We start from the raw sequence: 25,194 nt of genomic DNA on the forward strand, positions 1-25,194 counted from the left end.
GGCTGAAAGGTCAGAGGTCAGAGCCGAGCCCAAGAAAGATGAGAGAGGATGGAGAGAGAGACCTGCTCTGGATCCCAGCCCCTCAGAGCTTCCAGACAGTCTTCTTTCTGCAGCTCCTGTTGAATCATACACGAGGAGAAGGCTGGGTCCCTGAGGAGGTGGAAAAGGGGCGTCGGGGTGCCCCGGTGACCCCTGGCCCCTCCCTCCCCACAGTGCCCGCCACGCTGTTGCACTACGCATGCTCCTTGGAGAAGGTTCCGCAGTGCAACTGCTCCTTCTACGGCATCCCCACGCCCGTGGTGCAGTGGCTGATGGGAGGCGTCCCCGTGACAAAGAAGAACGTGAGCGACACCTTCCGGGTGACGGCCACCATCGCCGCCCCCTGGGCCAACAGCACCGTCACGTTCGCGGGGAAGCCCGAGGAAGTCCCCAGCCTCCGCTGTGAGGGGAAGAACAAGTACGGAGTCCAGGAGGCAAGCATCTTCCTGGTGCCAGGTAAAGGACGCCGGGGTCTGGCGACTGGGCTAGAATGCCAACCCCCAGGGCCTGGGATGAGGATGGGCACGGGGACGAGAGGGAGGAGAGCCTCTCGGACTTCACAGCCTTAGGAGAAGAGGAGAAAAACAACGCCCTCGCTTCCCTCTGATTCCAGATGAGAGTTCGGTTCCCATATTGTTTGTGAAAGGGCTGATCCAGGGCATCGTGTATGGAGTCATTATTCCAGCGCTATTCTACTTCTTCCTCGTCCTCCTCCTGTGAGTATCAAGGTAAAGCTTATCCGCATGCCTTTCCCCAAACCTAACACACTTATTTATTTACCAGAGTCCCGGTGCACAGAAATTCATGCACTCGGGGCTGGCACTAGGGACCTCCCCTCAGCCTGGTCTGCACCCTTTCGCAGGCTGGGATCCAATGAGAGATGTCTACCTGCCAGCTTAGGCCTGCTCCCTGGGGGATTGGGCATAAGCTGACAGTCAGACATCCCTCTGGCAGCCCAGGAGCCCTCAGGGGATGCCCAACTGATGGCTAGGCCCCTGCCCCATGGAGAGTGGGCCTAAGCCACAGTCAGACATCCTTAGCACTGATGTGGAGGCAGGAGACTCCCACCACCGCCCCTGTGCTCGCAGCCATCAGCCCAGCCTGTGGCTGAGCCGAGCGCCCCCTGTGGAAGTGCACTGACCACCAGGGGGCAGCTTCTGTGTTGAGTGTTCATGAGGTGGAGAGACCTCCAGAGATGCGGACATCATAGCCCACAGCAGCCCAAGTGCACAACCTTCTAACTTAGCAACCGGCTGAGAGAGAACCTGTCTTTCTCCTGGTGATAGATCAATCCCAGGAGTGATGCTGGTTGTCCCTGCTAGAGTCACAGGCCTATCCTGGACCAATACGCATACTCACAAGGGCGGGCGAGGTACTCTGATGAGCCTATCCAAAGTCTGCTTACCCTGCCTTGTTCGTTCCCATGGAAACCACAAGAAAAGCTCCTAGCCACAGTTCCTCCTTACTCCTGGCACCTCCTGAGTGACCCCGGTGCCTTCCCGTGTGACCTTGTGTGGCACGACATGACCACTCTTCTGGGGATTGTAACTGTCTTTTTTTATATATTTTTATTGATTTTAGAGAGGAAGGGAGATGGAAAGAGAGAGATGAAAACACCAATGATGAGAGAGAATCATTGATCAGCTGCCTCCTGCATGCCCCCTGCTGGGGATCAAGCCCACAACCTGGGCATATGCCCTTGATTGGAATCGGACCCAGGACCCTTCAGGCCAACACTCTATCCACTGAGCCAAACCAGCTAGGGCTGTAACTCTCTTTCCAGTGGCAGTTGTCTCCTGATCTATTGGCCTCACCGTCACCAAATACAAATAAACCCCCAGTTACTTTTTAAAACAGCTCTGGGGAAAGCGGGGGGCCACTGCAGTTGCCAGAGAAATCAACGGCATGCCCACACAGCAGAGCACTACACAGCTGTATAGATAGAGGAAGCACTCCATGCACTGATATGCACAAATATCCCAGAATATATATATATATATATATATATATATATATATATATATATATATATATATATATATATATATATATATAAGCCTAAGCAACCAGAATGCCAGGGCGACCAGAACAGCTGGTCACTGACACATACTGACTACCAGGGAGCAGAAGCTCAATGTAGGTGCTGCCCCCTGGTGGTCAGTGCACTCCCATAGCCAACCTCCCATGGTTAAGCCAACCTCCTGCGGTCCCTGCCCCATCTGGCAGGCCCTGGCCAGCAGCCAGCAACCAGCAGGAAGGCCCTGATTGGCCCTGATTGGCCCTGATTGCCGGCCAGGCCTAAGGACCCCACCGGTGCATGAATTTTGTGCACTGGGCCTCTGGTATTAAGAGAAAGAAGGGAGATACCAACAAAGATTTGTCCAAGAAAAGAAGCCCACTATACTCAAATCAAGACATGAAAAGGCTGTCCAGCCAGCATAAGTCAGTGGTTGAGCATCCACTATGACCAGGGGGTCATGGTTCAATTCCCGGTCAGGGCACATGCTTGGGTTGCAGGTTGGATCACCAGCGGGGGGCATGCAGGAGGCAGCCGACTGGTGATGCTCTCTCTCCCTCTCCCATCCTCTCTGGAGTCAATAAGAATATATGTAACCCTGACCCGTTTGGCTCAGTGGATAGAGCGCCGGCCTGTTGGACTGCAGGGTCCCAGGACATGTACCTTGGTTGCGGGCCCATCCCCAGGAGGGGGTGTGCAGAAGGCAGCTGATCGATGTTTCTCTCTCATCGATGTTTCTGACTCTCTATCCCTCTCCTTTCCTCTCTGTAAAAAATCAATAAAACTTACTTTAAAAAACAATATATATATATATATATATATATATATATATATATATATATATTAAGAAGACATTAGAAGGCTGGGAGGGAAGCAGAGGGAAGATGAAGTCATGAAGGGCCACCAGGTGGGAGGGCTGAGACTTTGTCCTTGGAGCTCTGAGAAGACTGAGCGAGGGAGGGGCAGGGGCGGCTCGGGGGCAGGAGGCCCGGGAAGAGGCTGGGAAGAGGGTCCAGGCCAAAAGGGGGGTATCTGTGCCCCCATCTGATGAAGGGAGGGGAGGGCTGGTCTCAGAGCCCACACATGGAAGAAAGCTCAGTCTTCTGACCTCCACCCCAGAGCTCTGTCTGGTGAGGGGAAGCAGGGGAGAGGGGCAGACTGATCACAGCGTTAACCACAAGGTTCGCTGCCTCAGAATCAGGATTCTTAAGTGGTGGGTGACGCGTCAGATCCCCAAGGAGGAAGAGGCCCTGATCCTCAAGAAGCCAAAGCTGCTGGAGGAGCCAGAGACGCCCAAGGAGACCAAAGACGCAGCCTCGCCCAGCTGGGACCGAGAGACGCCCCTGGAGCGGCTGGAGCCCAGGCTGTCCACCAGCCAGGAGGCCGCCCTGCTGCGGCCCTCGGCGGGCGCGCTTTAGAAGCAGAGGCGCCCGGGCCCCCTGCACCCCTCCACCCTGGCCCCTTCCGCCCCAGACCCCAGGGCTGGACCCCGGCTCATCCCAAGGCCTGGCGGCCAGCACAGGGAAGCAGGGCTGGGCCGGCAGCCTCTGTCTGTCCTTCAGGCTGAGCTCCCCATCCAGCCCCAAGCGCAGCCCCAGCCCCAGAGGAGGCCACTCCGTCCAGCACTGCTGCCGGGCCAGGGGAGAGGAGGAGATGCTGGGGAGGGAGCTGCGGCTGCAGAAACCACGGCCCACAGGCCGGTGGCTCACACAACAGGAAGTAGTTTTCCATGATCCTGGGCTCCGGTGAGAGGAGGTGAGTCTGAGATGAAGGTGTCAGCAGTGGGGGGTGGGGGTGGGGGGGGTCCCCCAGAGGTCCCTCCTTGCCTTGCAGATGGCCAGATCCTCTCTGTGTCCTCACAGGGTCCCCCTCCCTCTCTGTGCCTGTGTCCTCCTCTCCCCTCCCCTCCCCTCCCCTCTCCTCCTCTCCTCTTCCCTCCTCCCCTCCCCTCTCCTCTTCTCCTCTCCTCTCCCCTTCCCTCCCCTCTCCTCCTCTCCTCTTCCTCTCCCCTTCCTCTCCCCTCCTCTCCTCTTCCTCTCCTTTTCTCTTCCCCTCCCCTCCCTTCCCCTCCCCTCCCTTCCTCTCCCCTTCCTCTCCTCTTCTCTCCTCTCCTCTCCTCTCTCCTCCTCTCCCCTCCTCTCCTCTCCTCTCCTCTCAAGGAGATCAGCCCTATTGGAGTAGGGCCCACCCTACTGGCCGCGTTTTATCGTAATTCTCCCTTCAAAGGCCCTGCCTCCACATACAGTCTCATTCTGAGGTGCTGGGGTTAGGGCTTCATGGTATAATTTTTTGGGGGGAGTGGAGGGGGGAAGGCACAATTCAGCCCACACAGAGGCTTCCGGGAGCTGCTGGGTCCCTCCATTGCTGGGAGACCTGAGGAGGGGAAGGGACGCCCAAACCTGATTCTCAGGACAGATGGTGACATTGTAGAGCCACCGTCTAGTCAGACCAGCGCAAACCTGCAGAGTGGGAGGGGGGAAGGGGTGACTCCGTTTCAGAGTAAGATGAGAGGCCACTGCTAGGCACTCGCCATTCAGCCCAGGCCTCAGAGCGCAGGCGGCCTGTCAGCCACGTCCAGCGTGCCCACTCCCTGCCCCCAGGAGCAGGTAGGAGTCACAGAGGCCCCTGAAGCACAGGAAGGGACTCTCGTTGGCACAGAGGCCGCGGAGGGCGCTGTGAACCCAGTGACAGCCACCCTCCCACAGCTGCGGGCACCGCCATCCAGCCCAGCCTCAGCGAGCTGCAGGGACAGGCCCGCAGGAAGGCAGGGCTCAAACACCGAAAAAGCAAAGTGAAACCTGCCCTCGCTGGTTTGGCTCAGTGGATAGAGCGTCGGCCTACAGACTGAAAGGTCCCGGGTTCGATTCCACTCAGGGCATGTGCCAGGGTTGTGGGCTCGATCCGTAGTAGGGGGCGTGCAGGAGGCAGCCGATCGATGATTCTCTCTCATCATTGATGTTTCTATCCCTCTCCTTTCCTCTCTGAAATAAATAAAAGTATACTTTTTTTAAAAATCACAAAGGGAGGTCTCTCTATGGGAATATTGGGGGGGCATTGGGGCTCCTAAGACTTCACCCTCCACGCTCTGCTCTGCACACAGGGAAACCGAGGCTCCCAATGCCTCAGGCCACACAGCAAGACTGTGTCCTGCTCGGGACCTGACTCCAAGGCCCCTGGTCCCCCTCCTTGGTCCTCTTCTCCTGACCTTATACGACTCCAGTGCAGGTTCCGCAACCTTAAAACCCCACAGGGCGAGGCGGGTACCAAAAGGAGCACAGTGGGCCTGCCGGCCGCCTGTAGAGCAGGTGCCCACCAGCAGGGGGCGCCCCGCAGCAGCCAACCCTGCTCCTCCCACTCCTCCAGCACCTCCCCTGCCACCCACCTCCCTCCGGCCTCTAGTGCCAGATCCTATGACTTTTTTCTTTTCTTTTAGGAGAACCCAGAGATTCAGAGTTCAGTGGGAAATCCCTGGATTCGAACATGCTGGTCATTAAAGCCGTGTGTTTTGTTTTATTTTGTTTTGTTTGTTTTAAATATATTTTATTGACTTTTTTACAGAGAGAAAAGGAGAGGAATAGAGAGTTAGAAACATCGATGAAAGAGAAACATCCATTAGCTGCCTCCTGCACACCCCCTACCGGGGATGCGTCCACAGCCACGGTACATGCCCTTGACCGGAATCGAACCGGGACCCTCCAGTCCATAGGCCAAACCACTGAGCCAAACCGGTCAGGGCAAAGTCGTGCTTTTTTTAAATAAAAATAAAAAAATAAAAAAGCAGCAGGGTCCAAGAAAAGCCTCTCAGTTTGCCAATCGGATTAGAAGCCCAGAGACGGAAGGGAGCCCCTCTCTACACACCCTCGTCCTGCGAAAAGGAGGTGTCTCCACTCAGAAGGCAAACCCCTTGCCAGGCGCAGATGGAATCCCCAGACACTGGGCAGAGGCGTGGGCATGGGCGGGTGAGGACCTTCTCAGGCAAAGCTTACGTTCTGGATGGGGGGCGTGCGGGTGAGGGGCTGTGTGTGTGTGTGTGTGTGTGTGTGTGTGTGTGTGTGTGACTGGAAATGCACACGTGAACATGAAATAAGGCAATGGGAAATGCCACTGATAGGTCTTCCCTTCCCCCAACAGAGAGGAGGAGAGAGGGATAGAGAGCTAGAAACGTCGATGAGAGAGAAACATCAACCAGCTGCCTCTTGCACGACCCCTACTGGGGATGTGCTTGCAACCAAGGTACATGCCCTTGACTGGAATCAAACCTGGGACCTTTCAGTCTGCAGGCCGACACTCAGAGCGACTTTAAAAATTCCAGCCCCCAGCTGCCCCAGACATGGAGCCAGCTCGGAGACTGTCCTCAGAGGCCTGTACCAGGGGGACAGGGGCGGGACAGGGGCACTCCTCCTGGGGGCCAGGAGGGAGGACTAGGCCAGGAGGAGGAGGAAGTAGAGGTTGCTGGTGTGCTGGGCAGTTAACTCCTCCCAGGGTCTTCCTCATTCTCCTCGGTAACCCGGGTTACCACCCAGCAGGGCAGGACCCTGAGGTTCGGGAAGAGAAGCGACTTGACCAAGATCACCCAGCCAGGCCCCCGAAAAGAATGAGTAAACAGGGTCTTTCGCACCTAAACCTTGGACCGCCGCCATATCCTCGCCATTCCCAGCCCCACCCAGATCAGGTCCCCCAGCCTCCCCCACACGCCCCCCCTCCCCCATTCTCTTGTTCTCCTGGGGGTGAGGGTTGGGATGGAAGGAAGAACGAAATGTCTTCCCTAAAGTCAATGTTATTCCTGAAAGTAGAGAAGCTGAACTATGTCCACAGGGACACAGGGGAGCTGCAACTGCTGGTGGGGAAGGTGGGCCCAGGCGACAGTGCCAGGACCCCTGGGTCTGAGGGAGGAGGGGCTGGGGGCCTGGACCCCTGGGTCTGAGGGAGGAGGGGCTGGGGGCCTGGACTCCTGGGTCTGAGGGAGGAGGGGCTGGGGGCCTGGACCCCTGGGTCTGAGGGAGGAGGGGCTGGGGGCCTGGACCCCTGGGTCTGAGGGAGGAGGGGCTGGGGCCTGGACCCCTGGGTCTGAGGGAGGAGGGGCTGGGTCAGGGACCCCTGGGTCTGAGGGAGGAGGGGCTGGGGGCCTGGACACCTGGGTCTGAGGGAGGAGGGGCTGGGGGCCTGGACACCTGGGTCTGAGGGAGGAGGGGCTGGGGGCCTGGACTCCTGGGTCTGAGGGAGGAGGGGCTGGGGGCCTGGACTCCTGGGTCTGAGGGAGGAGGGGCTGGGGGCCTGGACCCCTGGGTCTGAGGGAGGAGGGGCTGGGGGCCTGGACCCCTGGGTCTGAGGGAGGAGGGGCTGGGGGCCCCTGGGTCTGAGGGAGGAGGGGATGGGGGCCTGGACCCCTGGGTCTGAGGGAGGAGGGGCTGGGGGCCCCTGGGTCTGAGGGAGGAGGGGCTGGGGGCCTGGACCCCTGGGTCTGAGGGAGGAGGGGCTGGGGGCCAGGACTCCTGGGTCTGAGGGAGGAGGGCTGGGGGCCTGGAGCCCTGGGTCCTAGGAGGCTGAGGTTGCCCTGAAGCAGAGGACGGCGGGCTGCAGGAGGAGAGTCTCGGGTCGGGGTTGGGGGACCGGGGCGGGCGGGGTGGGGGTGGGTGGGGGCCGGGCCGCAGTAACAAAGGCCTTCTCCCTCCCTCCCGCACTCCCCCGCGGGCCCCGCCTCCCCGGCCCCCCGAGCGCCCTGATTGGCCGGCCGCCCTGCCCGTCAGCGCCGCCCCCCTCCCCGGGTCTGCAGCAGCTCGGGCCGCCTCGTCGCGCCCCCCCAGCCCCTTCCCCCGCCCCCGCCGCCCCCCCCCGGGCCGGTGCAGCCGCTGGCGGGGTCCCCTCCCCCTCCCCCTCTCCCCCCCAGGCCTCGCGCGCCCCGGGGCGGCCCCCCGCCCCTCCGCCCCCTCCGCGCCGCCGCCGCCGCCGCCGCCGCCGCGATGCCCCCCCCCGCGCCCGGGGCCCGGCTCCGGCTCCTCGCCGCCGCCGCCCTGGCCGGCCTGGCCGTCATCAGCCGAGGTACCCGCCGCAGCGCGGGGCGGGGGTCCGGGCGCGGGGCTGGGGGGCCGGGGGGCTGTGGAGGGGGTGCATCCGCGGCGGGCGGGGAAGGGGACGCCCCCGGGCGCCCAGGTCTGGGCCCGGGGGGTCCTCGGACGCCGGGATCGGTGCCTCTGAGCTTGGTCGGGTTTGGGGGTGCGATCCTGGGCCTGGAGGCTGCAGCGGGGCGATCCGGGGTCGCGGACACTAGCCCCGGCGGTGCAGGAGGGGGATGGGGGGCGAGGTGTGCAGACCCGGATCTGGGAGGGGGTCCCACGCTGGAATAAGGGGTCCCCGGGCCGGATGTCTGAGCTGAGTTGGGGCGTCGGTCGGGGTAAGGAGTTGCCCCATCGAGGGTGTCAGGGTGTCGTTCTCTGGGCGGAGAGGGCCCGGTGGGGGTCCTGGCCTGAGGGCTGGGGCTGGGGGGGGGCAGAGGTGGGGGATGGGGTCTCCCCGGGGTCAGGGTGAGGAGGGGCAGGGTGTCCCCAGACCTCGGTCCCAAGGCCAGGCCGGCAGGGGTTGGTGGGGGCTAGCCCCCCAGCCGGGTCCTGTCAGCTGGGGGGGGGGGGGGGCGGGAAGTGTGGTCTTTGGGGGTGCAGGTATGTGCGGGGAAGGGGGCCCAGGAAGTTGGGCTGGGGACTCGGGGAGCTGGGTCCCGGGGAGGAAAGGACAGCCGGAGAAGGGAGGAAGGGCTGGCCGGGGTCAAGGGTGAATGTCAGCCCTCCGGGGGGGAGGGGGCTGGGGGTGGCCGGCCTGCGGAGCAGGCAGGGGAGAGTGGAGGGGGGCAGGGGGCGCAGGGGATGCCCGGGCAGGGTCTGCAGAGAGGACATGCCGCTGGAGCCCGTGTCCTCCCGGCGGGGTCTGCCGCCCAGGCGGCCTGGCATCTGATCCCCCTGAGGAGGGGCGGGCGAGCCGGGAGGCAGGGTGAATTCGGGGCTTCTGGGCCCCTCCCCCCGCCCCCCAGCTCTGCCTCCAAACAGGGGTCACAGAGTCAGGGACACGGGGTCAGGGACAGCCCGGAGTCCCCCCTTCCCCCCAACAGTCTCAGCGAGGCAGCTGCTCCCCCTGCCCCCCGCCCACACACACACTGGGTCTGGCTCCTCCACTCGCCTGGGATGCCAAGGCCAAGGCGGGCACACCTGGCGGGGGCACCTGCAGGGTGGTCCTGCCAGCAGGGTGGTCCCACCAGCGGGCTCTGTGCACGCAGGTCAGGGGTCAGCCAGCCCTCACAGCCCCGGGGGCCGGGGCCCAGCGGGGGCCCAGCATCCCTCCTCCCTGGTGCAGGTCTGCCAGGCCAGCTGACTGACTGCCCCCCGCCTGCCTCTGTCTGTCCATCTCTGTCACTTGTCCTTTGTGTCTCTAGGCGTCTCAGCCATTTCCGGGGGCTCCCTGCCTCCCCCATCCCCTGGGCCTGCCTGTCTGTCTCTCCAGCCCTGCTGGTCTCAGCACAATCCCACGTCGGTCCCTCCTGCCTCTGCAAATGCCTCCCCACCCACCCACCCCCGTTGTCACCCACCCCCAGGGCCTCTCTGTCCCTTCCCGCCTCTCCCACCAGAGCCTTGGGCCCCGGTCACCGCTGGGGATTCACATCCCCTCTGGTCCCTGACACCTCCTGGTCTCCAGCCTCCTCCTTCTCCTCCCCTCTCTCCCTTCTCCCCCCACCCTTCACCTCCTCCCACCCTCTCTGTCCTCCTTCTCTCAAAGTAACTTCCCGCCTTCACTTCTCTGGCCCCCAGACTTCCTGGTGCTCACACCTGCGGGGCTGGGAGCTTAGTGGGGCCACAGGGAGGCTCCGGACCCAGGCCAAGTGCCTGCCCACCTCTGGGCCTTGGATTCCCCATCTGGGAACAGAGAGGGTTGGGGTGCAGAGGTGTGTTTGGGGAGGGGAGCTGACAGAACCAGGAGGCAGACAGCCGGCCCCACCTGGCCCCACCTGCCCACCCACTGAGAAAAAGCTCCTGGGAGAGACACAGAACTGCCTCTCCTCCCTTCTGTTTTGCAAATTGCGGGGGAATTCGTGCAGGTGACCAGTCCTGTCCCCACCCTCTCCCACCTACACCGTCCGACACCCAAAGGTCCACGTGATGGAGACCAGCTAAGCCCGCTTCTCTGCCGCTGGCATTTTGTTTTATTTTTTAAAAAATATATTTTATTGATTTTTTTTACAGAGAGGAAGGGAGAAGGATAGAAAGCTAGGAACATCAATGAGAGAGAGAAAAACATAGACCAGCTGCCTCCTGCACACCCCCCACTGGGGATGTGCCCCCAACCGAGGTACATGCCCTTGACCGGAATCGAACCTGGGACCCTTGAGTCCACAGACCGACGCTCTATCCACAGAGCCAAACCGGTTTTGGCTTCTCCAGCGTTTTAGATATTGTTCTAGCTTTTACTTTGTGGCCTTTAACTTCTTTTCTCCGTGTTAGACAGAGAGGGCAGGGTGGGCCAAACCATGAGGACCAGGGTCCAGCCTGCTTGTCTGGGACCGAGGTGTGGGCCTCATCCCTTCACGTAGCACATACAGACTGAGCACAGTCTGTTCCAGGCACTGGGGTCTGTCTGTATAGGCACAGCCAGGTGGAGTCAGGGAGATCAAATAATGAAAAAAATCTCAAAGCAAGCCAGCAAGTCAATATAGGTCATTTCAGAGAGTGACGGGCGAGCGGAGGAAATTAGGGACAAGCTGGCCGCGTGAGCGGTTCAAACGGAAAGGAGCAGAGAAGCCAGCCTCCCGAGGACCCCGAGATCCCAGGGGCAAAGGCGGGAACCAGCGGAAATTCCATATATACACACACACACACACACACACACACACACATATATATATATATATATATATATATATATATATATATATATATATATATTTCTAAAGAGAGGAAGGGAGAGGGATAGAGTCAGAAACATCGATGAGAGAGAAACATCCATCAGCTGCCTCCTGCACACTTCCTACTGGGGATGTGTCTGCAACCAAGGTACATGCCCTTGACCGGAACCAAACTTGGGACCTTTCAGTCCGCAGGCCGATGCTCTATTCACTGAGCCACACTGGTCAGGGCACCAGCGGAAATTTCTGGGGGCCTTGGCTCAGCGTTCAGGCTCCGGGCATCAGTGATGGAAAGGCCCCTGGACTTCCACGGTCAACAATGAGAAAGAGGGTCTGGGGCAGGAGGGGCGTTCTGTGTAGGGAGACCAGTCCCCACCCCCTCACCCTCTTCCCTGTCAGAGCCACAAACCCCCTCCCAACGTGCCCCACCACCACCACCACCACCACCCCTCCCCGGGCTCACACACACTCCTGGGCCTCGGGGTCCCCACCTGTGGGTCCCCAGGACTGTGGAATCCACGCATCCCCTCATTGGTAGGCCCTAATTTTAACAAAGTTCCTTCCAGGCGCAAAAGGAGGATCTGATTTCCAACTCAAGGTCACCCAGCTTGTTAGCAATCACCATCTGTCTCAGTCTGCCACCTTCACCCACCTGCCACCTTCACCCCTTTATTTACCAAACAGGCATGGGGGCTGCTGGTTTGGACCTGCTGAGACCCGTTTGGTCCCTCCGGTCACTCCTGGACCCCCAGACAGGCTGGCACCTGCCCCTTAAATCCCCCACCGAGCAGCTGCTGGCGGGCACTTCACCAGCCGGCTCTGTGGTGAACCGTTCCCTGAATGACCTCATGTCCTCCCCCTCCCTCACCGCCACCTGATGTGGGAGGCACGATGATCATCCCTGTTCACAGATGGGGAAACTGAGTCCCAGGCAGGTGGAGGAGCTTGTGCGACGCAGAGGCAGAGCTGGGGTTTGAACCCTGGCAACCCAGCTCCCCAGCCCATTCTTTCAGGCGCCGGCTAAGTGCTAGTGACAGAGCAGACGGCGCATCTGAATGGTCGCCAACTCGGGAGGGGGCTGGGCACAGAGCAACTACACCCAGATGGGCCCTGCCCTTTCTGCTCCCCACCCCCCGGGAGACTGGCCCTGGACCAGGGAGAGCAATAGATGTGGCTTTGGGATAGCCAGCATTTTTTAAAAATATGTATTTTATTGATTTTTTACTGAGAGGAAGGAAGAATGATAGAGTTAGAAACATCGATGAGAGAGAAACATCGATCAGTTGCCTCCTGCACACTCCCCACTGGGGATGTGCCCGCAACCACGGTGCATGCCCTTGACTGGAATCGAACCTGGGACCTTTCAGTCTGCAGGCCGCCGACGCTCTATCCACTGAGCCAAACCTGTTTTGGCTGGAATAGCGAGCATTTATTGGGCCCTTTCTGCATGCTAAGCCCTCAGAGGGAAGAACTGTTATCCTCTCTCTCTCTCTCTCAATATATTTTTATTCATTTCAGAGAGGAAGGGAGAGGGAGAGAGAGATAGAAACATCAAGGATGAAAGAGAATCATCCATCGGCTGCCTCCTGCACGCCCCCACTGGGGCTCCAACTGTGACCTCTTGGTTCCTGGGTGGACACTCACCTGCTGAGCCACACCTACTTTTCTCTCTTTTATGGACCGGGGGCGGGGGGGGGGGGGGACTGAGACTCAAACTGGTGTGTGTGTGTTGGGGGAGGGGGGAGGGGGGGCACCCAGACAGGAAATGGTGTTGCAGACATTTGATCTCCCAGCGCAGGCTCCTCGGGGCTTTCTTATCCATTCTCTGGAGACCATCCATTCCCTCTCTGAACAGTTCCCTGCTCTGAGCTGAGCCCCGCTCTGGGGAAAGCGGCCAAGATTCCTTGCCAGGTGTGTGGGGGGGGGGCGCTATTGCAGCATTGTAGAGAGTGGAGACCCTCTGCTGTGGCCAGTCCGGGAGGTCCTCCTGGAGGAGGGGGCATTTGCGTTTGGGTTTTGAGGAATGAATAGGAGTTCAAGAGTTGGCGAAGCATGTCTCAGGCATCCGAATATGTTCCCCCACTCCTTCAGCAGCTACTTCCCAAAGCCTTGTGGGGCCAGACCCTGTGCAGGGAGGTGCTGGGGACACAGGCCTGAGTCAGACCCGGGCTCTGCCCCCATGAAACTCGGGATTGCCCTCTGCCAGGCCCCAAGCTGGGCATGCTGGGGGCACAGAGAAGGGCTGCCCCAGCTCCTGCCGGGAGGACCAGGTTTGGGAGGCCGTGGACCCTGATCCAGGTTCGCCATCTCTCCCAGGAGAGGCCCCGTTATTTTTATTTTTTAATATATTTTATTGATTTTTCCACAGAGAGGAAAGGAGAGGGATAGAGAGCTAAAAACATCAATGAGAGAGAAACACCAACCAGCTGCCTCCTGCATGCCCCCTACTGGGGATGTGCCCGCCACCAAGGTACATGCCCTTGACCGGAATCGAACCGGGGACCCTTCAGTCCACAGGCGGACGCTCTATCCACGAGCCAAACCGGTTTTGGCAAGGCCCCGTGTTAGCAGGTCCCCGAAGAAGGAGACGCATTGGATGGGAAACTATGAGACAGAGGGGTGGACCAGGCTGGGCCCCACGTGCACTGAGGGAGGCCGGGCCGGAGAGGTGGGGGGCTGGGGCTCTGTCCTGAGCAGGGAGCCACGGGAGGGGCAGGGCAGCTCTGTGCGTTGGAAAGACCCCCCTCCCGCAAGGCGGCTGTCTGTCTGTATTTCTGTCCGTGCTTCTGTCTGCCAGGACACTTGCCCAGGGTCCTGGCTGCTGGTGTGGGGCCCGCTCCCCGCCCCAGAGCCCTGGGGTGTGAGTGCAGCTCCCGCAGTGGCTCCCGGCAGGAGCGGGGCTGAGCCGGGAGCCCTGGTGCCCTCGGAGTTTGCGTGGCACCTTGGACAGCTCCCTCCTTAACCCAGGCCGGGAGGGGGACTTACACTGGGACAGTCGCTGCTGAGAGAGGAGGGGTGCCCCCCAGGAGGCATTTAGCAATGACTGGAGGCACTGCTGGCTGTCCCCACCCTGCGGTGGGAGGAGCTACGGGCGTCGAGGGGGTCAAGGCCAGGGTGCTGAACGCCAGCACCTCCTTCCCTGGGCCGGGCAGCCCCACAGCGAGGGATCCAGCCAGGGGTGCCGCAGGGGAGAGGCTCTGCCCAGGACATGGGTGACCGGGAGTGTGACACATCCTGTGTGCATGTGTGTGTGTGTGTGCGTGCGCGTGGCCACGTGTGATCTGATTGTGTGTGATCGGCGTGACTCAGTGCGCCGGATCCTTGGCCCAGAGCAGCCCCTTTGTGGTTCAGGGGCGAGGTGGCGAGGTGGCCGTGACATTGCACGGGCTGTAGCTTCATGCACCCCATTCCAGGGTGGGGGTGGGGGGTGAGCATGGCCCTGGGGCTGCAGGTGTCACACAGGCCGAGGCCAGCGTGCTTGTGCGTGTGCCTGTGTGCGTGTGTGTGTGTGTGTGTGTGTGTGTGTGTGTGTAGAGATGGCCCCCTCGGTAGGGCTGTGACTGTGTAGATTTTGCACCTGCGTGTGGGAGGCTGTTGGGGTCGGTGTAACTGTTGTTCTGTACATGGAGGAGGGCTGGGGGACTCGGGGTGCGATGCAGCTGGGCCTGGGGCTGTCCCCGCTGGGCCTGACTGTGGCCACCGGGTGCTCCTGAGAAAGACCTGTCTTTTCCAATGCCTTTCCGCTCGGTGTGTCCAGAGCGGTGCTGTCACCTGAAGGAGGTGGGGTGGGGGGGCTGAGCAGGTTCCACGCCATCCACGTGACCGAGTGTGGGATGTGTCCTGGGCCTGGTGGCTGAGTGTGTCCCTGCACAGGTCCATCTGCTGGCCGCCTCCTGCTGCTCCCCAGGCCATGGGTGGCCCCGTCCGCCCGGCACAGCTGGGGCAGGCAGCCCCTCCCTCCACCCAGGAGGGGCTGGGGGGGCCTAGGTGGGGCCTGAGTGGGCCTAGGTGGTGCCTGGGTGGGGCCTGGGTGAGGGGCTGCCCGCTCCGCTGGCGCAGCCCCAGCCCTGTCCTGAGGGGCTGCTGACGGAGAGGGCCCGCGGGAGTCCTCGGGGCAGCACGGGCAATTAATTCATCAGATTAATTAGCTCCTCATCCCTGGGCAGGGCAGGGGCCTCCCTCCCCGGCGGCGGCCAAGGTCATCCGGCCGCCTCCTCTCCCCAGCCCGGTGCGTCTCCATCCGTCCGCTGCCTCCGCCGGCCCCGGCCCCGCTCCTGGCTGCGGTCCAGCCGCTGGCCACGGTCCACGAGAGAGGAATGGGTGGGGGCGTGGCCTGCCGGGCAGAGGGGCCCCGCGAGCTGCACTGGAGCGTGCAGGCAGGCGTGGGTCGGGGCCTGCAGGGGTGCATCCAGGGGAGCGGGGCACACGGATGTGTCTGTGTGCACTCGTGTGTCTGCAAAGGTTTGTATGTGTGTGTGTGTGTGTGCGTGCACACGTCTGTTTGTCTATGTGTGTATGTGTGGGTGCTGAGTGCATGCAGCCAGCTCCATATGTGTGTGTCCATGTATTTCGGAATTAATGTGTGCACGTGTGTGTCTGCACCTGTTGGTTGCACAGGTACATGCTTCTGTGTGTGTATCTGTGTACTCGTTCATCTGAATGTGTGTGCCCATGTCCATCTCTGTGTGTGAACGTGTGTATCTGTGGATGTGTTTGTTGCACTTGTGTGTGTGTGTCTGCCCGTGTATATGTATCTATGCGTTTTTAATCTGTTCATTTATCTCTTCACTGTGAACACAAATGTGTGTGCATATATATGTGTGTTTGTATGTGCATGTATGTGTATACACGTATACATATCTGTATAGAGTATCTGTGAGTGTGAGTAGTTTCTGTGAGTGTGTGTGAACAGGTGTGTTTGGTATACACGTGCCTTGCATACATGTGTGTTCGTGTGCGATAATTGGGGGTGTGGTCTCAGTGTGTCTGGAGAGGGTAGGTTTGTGTGTCCCGGTCTGTCAGAGTCAGTGTGGGCTTGTGGGAAGATACATGTTGCTTGTGCCCTCTCTGAGTGTCTGCTGTGTGTGTTTCTGGAATCATCAGTGAACATGTGTGTGGTGGGTGTGGAGAATGTCTGTCTGTGAGGGCGTCCATCTGTGTGTGTGCGTGGGTGTGGGTGTGGGTGTGTGTGTGTGTGAGAGTGTGTGTGGATGTGTGTAGGTGTGTGCGGGGGTGTGTGCGTGTGCGTGTGCATGTGTGTGTGGGTATAAGTGTGTGAGTGTGAGTGTGTGTGTGTGCGTGGGTGGGTGTGGGTATGGGTGTGAGTGGGGGGGGTGAGTGTGTGTGAATGTGTGTGTGAGTGTGTGTGTGTGAGTGTGGGGGGGTGAGTGTGTGTGTGTGTGAGTGTATGTGTGTGTGTAAGTGTGTGAGTGTGTGTGTGAGTGTGGGGGGGTAAGTGAGTGTGTGTGTGTGTGTAAGTGTGTGAGTGTGTGTGTGTGAGTGTGGGGGGGTAAGTGTGTGTGTGTGTGTGTGTGTGTGAGTGTGAGTGTGTGTGTGAGTGTGGGGGGGTGAGTGTGTGAGTGCGTGTGTGTGTGTGAGTGTGTGTGTGTGACTGTGTGCCCAGCGCAGTGCCCTCGGTGCTGAGCTGGCCCCTCCCTCCGCAGGGCTGCTGTCCCAGAGCCTGGAGTTCAGCTCTCCCGCAGACAACTACACGGTGTGCGAAGGCGACAACGCCACCCTCAGGTGCGGCCCGGCAGAAGTCCTGCCTCCCTCCCCTGGGAGCCCAGTCCCAGCCTGACAGCCCGCGCTCCCGTCAGGAGAGGCCCTTGGGGCACGGACTCCGGGCCTGGCGTCCCTGTCTGTCCAGTGGGCGGAGGAGTGGTAACCACTGTGTCCGTTGTTGTGGGAGTCAAGGTTCTGTACACACACAGACACACCTACACACTCACACACACCGAGCGAGAGAGCAGCACACTGTGGCTGCTGAGTCCGTGAGAGCCAGGGTCCCCGTTCCCAGGCCTCAGCCTCTGCCCCCTCTGGGCCCTGTCCCCCTCCCTCTGTGTCCCCGTCCCCCTCCCTCTGGGTCCCTGCCCCCCTCCCTCTGGGTCCCTGCCCCCTCCCTCTGGGTCCCTGCCCCCCTCCCTCTGGGCCCCCGTCCCCCTCCCTCTGGGTCCCTGCCCCCTCCCTCTGTGTCCCCGTCCCCCTCCCTCTGGGTCCCTGCCCCCTCCCTCTGTGTCCCCATCCCCCTCCCTCTGTGTCCCCGTCCCCCTCCCTCTGGGTCCCTGTCTCCCTCTCTTCCTCTTCCGCTCTCTCTCTGAATCTCTGTCCCGCTCACTCTGGGTCTCTATCCCGCCCCTCGGGTCTCTGCCCTGCTCTCTGGTCCCTGTTCCCCTCTCTCTGCACCCCTGCCCCTCTCTCTGGGTCTGTGTCCCTCCTCTTGATGCATCTCTGTCCCCCAGAGTGCCCGTCCTCCTCTCTCTGGGTCTCTGGCAAAACCATCACTTCATAACCGGCAGCTACCGCTCCATGCTCACCTGAGCTCACCCTCTCCCTCCCGCCCTGGGGCTCAGGTCACCCCCCTGGGAAGTGGGCACAGCCACCTCCGCCTCCCAGGTCAGGGCTCCCGCGGCACCCGCGATGGGAGGACCTGGCTGGGGGGCACCAGGGGGAGGAGGGGGGAGAGAGAAGAACCTGCCTCCCCTCCGCCTCCCTCCCCGCAGCTGCTTCATCGACGAGCACGTGACGCGCGTGGCCTGGCTGAACCGTTCCAACATCCTATACGCGGGCAACGACCGCTGGACCAGCGACCCGCGCGTGCGGCTGCTCATCAACACGCCCGAGGAGTTCTCCATCCTCATCACCCAGGTGGGGCTGGGCGACGAGGGCCTCTACACCTGCTCCTTCCAGACCCGCCACCAGCCCTACACCACTCAGGTCTACCTCATCGTGCACGGTGAGCGGGGGCGGGGCCTGGGCCGGGGGGGGGGGGGGGGGGGGCCTGGATGCTGGGGGCGTGGTCGGGCGGGGCGCCGTCCAGGCTCCGCCCACGGGGAGGCAGCCACAGCCCTGACCTTGTGGATTTCAGGCGGGAGGGAGGGACAGCTGAAACCGGTTTGGCTCAGTGGATAGAGCTTAGGTCCCAGGTTCGAGCATGCACCTTGGTTGCGGGCACATCCCCAGTAGGGAGTGTGCAAGAGGCAGCAGGTCGATGTTTCTCTCTGTCCCTCTCTCTTCCTCTCTGCAAAAATTCAATATATCAATAAAAAATAAAAATAAAAAGAGGGAGGGACAGGCACCCAGATAGCGGCCCTTTGGTGTGGCTACTGGGTGAGAGGAAGGAGGGGTGCTCCCAGGAAGACCCTATTCCCCGGCTTAGCCCCATTTGTTGAGCACCTACTGTGTGCAGACATTTGCTCCAAGCTCGGGATGAGGAAGGAAGCCATCAGGCTGCTCCCAGGCCTCTGGAGGTGGCTTTCCAAGCAGAGGCGGCTTCCCAGACGTGATGTCTGAGCCGAGACAGCTGCAGAGCTGGCACTGGGCAGGAGCGCAGGGCACGGGCGCCCAGGGGAGGACATGAGTCAGGTGTGCCCAGAGGGGCCTTGCGTGGCAGGATGCAGCTGCATTCAGAGTGGGCCAGAGAGGACCGGGGAGGTCCACAGAGCGGGCAGGAGGGAGAGAGAGGGGTGAGGCTGCCTCACATGCCATCAGAAATGGGCTGAAGGGAGGGAGCATTCGCAGAGATGGGAACCCGGGCACAGGGACAGTCCAGTCGGACAAGTCCCACCGTCTGGCTCCAACCTGGGCACCAGCACTAGCTGAGGGGCCCTGAGCAAGGGGTTGGGGGTGGTCTCAGACTCTCACACGCATCACTTCTAAGACATCAGCAATTGCAAGGAACTCCTTTACTGTATGCTCTGCTGGAAAAGGAAAAACCCTGCCAATGAAACTCTGGCATCCTGATATAGAGGCATGGTCAAGTGGGGTAAGAAAAATAAAATTGCCCTAACCGGTTTGGCTAGTGGATAGAGTGTTGGCCTGTGGACTGAAAGGTCCCAGATTCGATTCCGGTCAAGGGCATGTACCTTGGTTGCAGACACATCCCCAGTAGGAGGAGTGCAGGAAGCAGCTGATCGATGTTTCTCTCTCATTGATGTTTCCAATTCTCTATCCCTCTCCCTTCCTCTCTGTGAAAAAATTAGTGAAATATAATTTTAAAAAATAAAAGAAACAGCCCTAGCCACCTTTGGCTTAAAGGAGAGAGCGTCTGCCTGCGGATGGAAGGGTCCGGGTTGCAGTTCCAGTCAAGGGCACGTACCTTGCTCATGAGGGAGGCGGCCAGTCCACGTGTTTCTCTCACCTCAATATTTCTCTGTCTTTCCCTCTCTCTCCCACTCTCTCTCAAAATCAATGGAAAAACATCCTTGTGTCAGGATTAAATAAACAAATAATAAGTAATAAATAAAATGTAAAACATCTACATGGGTCAGAATTGCTGGACACGGCCACGTCTACCCCAGAAGGAGGGTGGCTGTGAGGGTTTCATTAGCTAATTTTTGCAAAGCACTGAGAACAGGTTTCCCACACCAGAAGCACAGGGGAGCGTTTGTAAACTTAGCTATTTTTTTAAAAAGTAATAATAACAAACGATTCAAAATAGAGATGGGGAGAGAGAAACTCAGGGCAGAAGATAGAAAAGCCAAGATAGGATGAAGGCAGAGAGAGACAGAGACAGAGAAAGAGTGAGGAAGACAGAAGTTAGACATGAAGCCAAATACAGAGGAAGGGGAAACCAGAGAAATCTTACAGAAAGACAGGAAAAGTCAGCTGCACTCCAGGGTCTGAGGGAGAAGGAGCTGGGGGCCTGTACTCCTGGGTCTGAGGGAGGAGGGGCTGGGGGCCTGAACCCCTGGGTCTGAGGGAGGAGGGGCTGGGGGCCTGGACCCCTGGGTCTGAGGGAGGAGGGGCTGGGGGCCTGGACCCCTGGGTCTGAGGGAGGAGGGGCTGGGGGTCTGGACTCCTGGTTCTGAGGGAGAAGGGGCTGGGGCCTGGACTCCTGGGTCTGAGGGAGGAGGGGCTGGGGGTCTGGACTCCTGGTTCTGAGGGAGAAGGGGCTGGGGCCTGGACTCCTGGGTCTGAGGGAGGAGGAACTGGAGATGTGAGTGAGGAGGGGCTGGGGGCCTGAACCCCTGGGTCTGAGGGAGGAGGGGCTGGGGGCCTGGACTCCTGGGTCTGAGGGAGGAGGGCTGGGCACCTGAACTCATGGGTCTGAGGGAGGAGGGGTAGGGGGCCTGGACCCCTGGGTCTGAGGGAGGAGGGGCTGGGGGCCTGGACTCCTGGGTCTGAGGGAGGAGGGGTTGGGGGCCTGGACCCCTGGGTCTGAGGGAGGAGGGGCTGGGGGTCTGGACTCCTGGGTCTGAGGGAGGAGGGGTTGGGGGCCTGGACCCCTGGGTCTGAGGGAGGAGGGGCTGGGGGTCTGGACTCCTGGTTCTGAGGGAGGAGGAACTGGATATGTGAGTGAGGAAGGGCTGGGGGACTGGACCCCTGGGTCTGAGGAAGAAGGGGCCGGGGGCCTGGCCTTCTGGGTCCTGGGAGCCCATACCCAGCCTGTCGCTGACCTCTCTCCCCTCCCCGAAGTCCCTGCCCGCATCGTGAACATCTCCTCGCCCGTGACGGTGAATGAGGGGGGTAACGTGAACCTGCTCTGCCTGGCTGTGGGGCGGCCGGAGCCCACAGTCACCTGGAGGCAACTTCGAGGTGAGGACCTCACCCCTGCCCCTAAGCCCCTTCTCCAGCTCCCCAGTTTGGGCCCCGTGTTTCCCCGTGTCCCTAGCCAGATGTCCAGAGCCCTCCGTTCCCCCAGCCGTGATCCCGTGATGAGTTGCTTTGCCCCTCCCACCCCGCTCCCCTCGCTTCCCTGGCAGAACTCAGATCCTGAGGGCCTTCCCCACATGGCCTCCCAGGCCTGTGCCGCACCTCGCACATCGTCCGTTAGATTCCAGCCCTGCCCCTCCTCCCCTCGCTCCACCCTGTCCCTACCCCTAGTGTCCGCAGTGTCTTCCCCACCAGCCACAGGCTTCTCCTGGACTCAGGTCCCTATGCCATTGGGAGGCCTGAGCCAGGTCACAGCCAATGGCCCAACCCACATCCTCGTCCTCTGGTCACCTGGGATGCTCCAGCCCAGCAGTTCCCACAGTGCGTTCCAAAAAAATGGCAGCATCAGTATCACCTGGGGACTTGCCAGGAAAGCATAGTCCTGGTCCCACCCCAGACCAGACGACTAGAAATCTCCTCCATCACCACCTCTATCTCCATCTCCATCTCCATCTCCACCTCCATCTCCATCTCCACCTCCATCTCCATTTCCACCTTCATCTCCATCTCCATCTCCATCTCCATCCCCATCCCATCCCCATCCCCATCCCCATCCCCATCTCCATCTCCATCCCCATCTCCATCTCCATCTCCATCCCCATCTCCATCTCCATCATCCTCTCCATCTTATCACTATCACCATCTCCATCAACCTCTCTATCTCCATCACCATCTTCATCACCATCTCCACCCCCTTCTCTAACACCATCTCCATCTCCATCCCCACTCCATCTACATCACCATCACCATCACCATCTCCATCACCATCTCTGTCACCATCACCATATCTATCACTACCTCCATGCTTTAACAAGCCCTTTAGGTGATTCCAACGGTCAAGCTGAGAACCACTCCCTAGCGTACCCTCAATCATAGTCCCAAGCTGCCACAGCGTGACTTCCCAGATCTGATATCTCCCTTTTTATCTGGATCTCATCACCAATTCCCACATCTCTAGATCCTCATTCCCTGGGTCTTTGGAGGCCAGTGGTGCCAATCGCTGGAAACCTTGAGACGCCGGAACCCAATAATTAGGTGTCAGATCCTCCCCCAGTGGGTCATCTGAACCCCACAATCCTGGTCTAAGGTCCTGGTTTCCCAGGTGCTCTAAGTCCCAAAGGGTCTCTGAGCCCAGATCTGTCATAAGACCCTACGTGTCCAGATTATTGATCCCTAGTCTCTGAACCCCAAGAGCTAGCTAGATCCCAGAACTCAGGACCCTGCCCCATTGGGTCTTTATTTCCTGGATCTTTCTGAACCCCAAGATTCTGGAATTCTCCCCCCCCCAGGGTATTCTGAGCCCCATGATCTGGATCATATGCTCCCAGATACCTGGATCACCTGCACCCCCTAATGCTAGGACCCTCCCTTCTGGGTTCCAATTACTAAGCCTGGATCTCACTCCCTGCCCTACCCCTAGCAGGAGGTCCCAGCGCCTCCCCACCTCAACCACCCTCAGGCCCTGCCTATCTCCCATTGGCCCCGGGCACTGAGGCCCTGCGGTGCCTGCCCCACTGATGTGTGTCCGTGTTGTGCCCGTGTTGTCCCGTGTTAAGTGTTTGTGTCCGGCCCTGCCCCCTCCCTCCCCAACCTCCACAGATGGCTTCACCTCGGAAGGCGAGATCCTAGAGATTTCTGACATCCAGAGGGGCCAGGCCGGGGAGTATGAATGCGTGACTCACAACGGGGTCAACTCAGCGCCTGACAGCCGCCGTGTCCTGGTCACCGTCAACTGTGAGCCCCCCATCACCATCACCATCACCATCTCCAACAGCATCACCGTCACCATCACCATCTTCATCTCCATCACCCTCACCATCTCCATCACCATCACCATCACCCTTCCACTCCCTCCATCTCCATCTCCATCACCATCACCATCACCATCACCATCTCCATCTCCATCACCATCACCATCTCCAACACCATCACCATCACCATCTCCATCTTCATCTCCATCACCATCATCACCATCACCATCTCCATCACCATCACCATCACCCTTCCACTCCCTCCATCTCCATCTCCATCTCCATCTCCAACACCATCACCATCACCATCACCATCTCCATCTCCATCACCCTCACCATCTCCATCACCATCACATTCCCCATTTCCGACTCCATCACCTCTGTCCCTGTGCGCGGGGAAGGGGGGCGGGCCCTGGGTCCCCAGGCCAGAGGTCCTGGGGAAGGAGAGGTTGGGGGGGGCCTGGGCTCTGGAGAAGGAGGGAGGAAGGGGGCTGGGAGAATCCGCTGATCCCCCCGCCCATCACCAGATCCTCCCACCATCACCGACGTGACCAGCGCCCGCACGGCCCCGGGACGGGCCGCCCTCCTGCGCTGCGAGGCCATGGCGGTGCCCCCCGCGGAATTCCAGTGGTACAAGGACGACAGGCTGTGAGGACGGCGCCTGCCCTCCATCCCCCACCCCGGGGCGGGAGCGCATGCGGGAGGACGGGAGTGGGGAGGAGGGGGCGGTGCCCAGGGGAGGCTGCAGGGTCCTCAGTCTTGAGAACAGAGGGGCGGGTCCGGCTTTTTCAGGGATGGGTCCGCCGCCCCTGAGCGAGCTGGTGGGCACTTGCTGGGAGCTTGGGCCCTTCGGTGATGAATGCTGGGCCTCCACCTCCTGCCCTGCCCCTCCTGGAGGGGGGTGACCTTTTCTCCCCATGCATCAGGGGAGAAGGTCGGGTCGTTGCAGAGGACCTGGCCAGGACGCTTTAGAATTCAGTGTTTCCCAAACTTTTTTTTTTTTCCCCAAACTTTTGACATATGTGTACCCCTTCTATCATTTCCATAACGCTGAGTGCCCCTCGTACTCATGAGACGTAGAATTAGGCGCAGCTAAGCACGTTGCAGTGCATATCCCCACCAGACTCCGGTGCACCGTGTACCCCCACCAAACTCTTCCTGTATCCTCGGGGGTACGCGTACCACACTTTGAAAAACACTGCGAGATCATTGGGGCCAGTGGGGTCCGGAGTCCCTAGAGACGGGGAGGAGGGGGGGCGGGGAGGGAGTCCAGTGCCCCGGGGTGGGGGGCAGGGGTGCCTGGAGAGGAGCGGCAGGCGGCAGTGGCCCGGGATCCATGACCTGGAGGCTGTGTGTGCGCACGCATGTGTGTGTGTGTGTGTGTGTGTGTGTGTCTGTCTGTCTGTCTCTGGGGTCTCTGGGGGCTTGGGAAACCTGAGAGTCCAGGGCCTGGCTCTGCGTCCTGAGCGGTCACGCCCGGCCCCCGCCCCGGGTCCCCGCAGGCTGAGCAGCGGCGCGGCCGAGGGCCTGAAGGTGCAGACGGAGCGCACCCGCTCGATGCTCCTCTTCGCCAACGTGAGCGCCCGGCACTACGGCAACTACACGTGTCGCGCCGCCAACCGGCTCGGAGCGTCCAGCGCCTCCATGCGGCTCCTGCGTGCGTCTGAGCGCGGGGCGGCGGGGGCGGGGCCGAGGGAGCGGGGGCCTGGGCGGCGTGGGTGGGGTTTACGGGGTGAGCGAGGTTTGCGGGGTGGGTGGTGTGCGGGTGGGCAGGGCTTACGGGGTGGGCGGAGTCTGGGCTGTGGAGGTGCCTTGAATGCTCCAGAGAGGAAGCTGGGACCCCAGCAATATAATCGAACCAGATACCGATCCCTTCCAGCTGATCAATTCTCTGAGTGCCCGCTAAGGACACAGCAGTGCCTGGGAGACAAGCTGCAGGGGCTCGCAGAATGTATGGTCTCATCGTAGCAGAAAAAGCAATAAACAGACAAATAAAATGAGAAGCAAACACACACACCCATAACTAAGCCAGAAAACACAGGATCGGGGATGGTAGCATTCGATCACCCATTAAGAAAGCTTCCTGGAAGGGAGTATAACCTTTGTTTATTAATTTTAATCCTCAGCCAAGGATATTTTCCCATTGATTTCATCAGAGGGAGTGGAAGGGAGAGGGAAAGACAGAGAAATATCGATGTGAGAGAGGGCCCACAGACAGAAGGATCCCGGGTTCGATTCCGGTCAAGGGCACGTGCCCAGGAGTGAAAGGTTCAGAATGGCCCCGGGGGAGAGGCAGCCTCCAAGGAGACCCTCAGGGCCTTGAGAGAGACAAGCCCGGGCCTCCCTCCTCCTCCCAGGCCTCCTCCTGTGACACCCCCTCCCCCATCTCTCTCTCCCCAGGCCCAGGCTCCGTGGAGAACTCGGCCCCGAGGCCCCCCGGACCCCTGACCCTCCTCTCCGCCCTGGGCTGGCTGTGGTGGAGGATGTAGGAAGAACCCAGAGCAGCTCGCCTCTCCCTCCCCTGCAGGGGGCCTGAGGCCCAGAGCAAGAGGAAAAGGAGGAGGAGCAAGCGGCGGGCGTGGGTCTCCAGGGGGCGGAAGAGCTCTCCCTCGGCTGCCGAGAGAGGAGGAGGG

The 25,194-nt window shown here is 60.4% G+C and overlaps 1 protein-coding gene across 1 annotated transcript; it reads left to right on the top strand.

The window, feature by feature from the left end:
* The first annotated feature begins 7,808 nt into the window (after positions 1-7,808).
* On the top strand, positions 7,809-25,135 carry IGLON5 (IgLON family member 5). Its single transcript, XM_084906182.1, has 8 exons — positions 7,809-8,095; positions 16,604-16,682; positions 17,660-17,892; positions 20,574-20,693; positions 22,410-22,544; positions 23,089-23,209; positions 24,064-24,218; positions 24,962-25,135. The coding sequence occupies exons 1-8, from the start codon at positions 8,017-8,019 to the stop codon at positions 25,048-25,050; spliced, it is 1,011 nt and encodes a 336-aa protein (XP_084762308.1). The 5' UTR covers positions 7,809-8,016; the 3' UTR covers positions 25,051-25,135.
* The last annotated feature ends 59 nt before the right edge of the window (positions 25,136-25,194 follow it).

This window comes from Pipistrellus hanaki, assembly GCF_964339955.1.
Source record: "Pipistrellus hanaki genome assembly, chromosome: 15".
Lineage (NCBI taxonomy): Eukaryota > Metazoa > Chordata > Mammalia > Chiroptera > Vespertilionidae > Pipistrellus > Pipistrellus hanaki.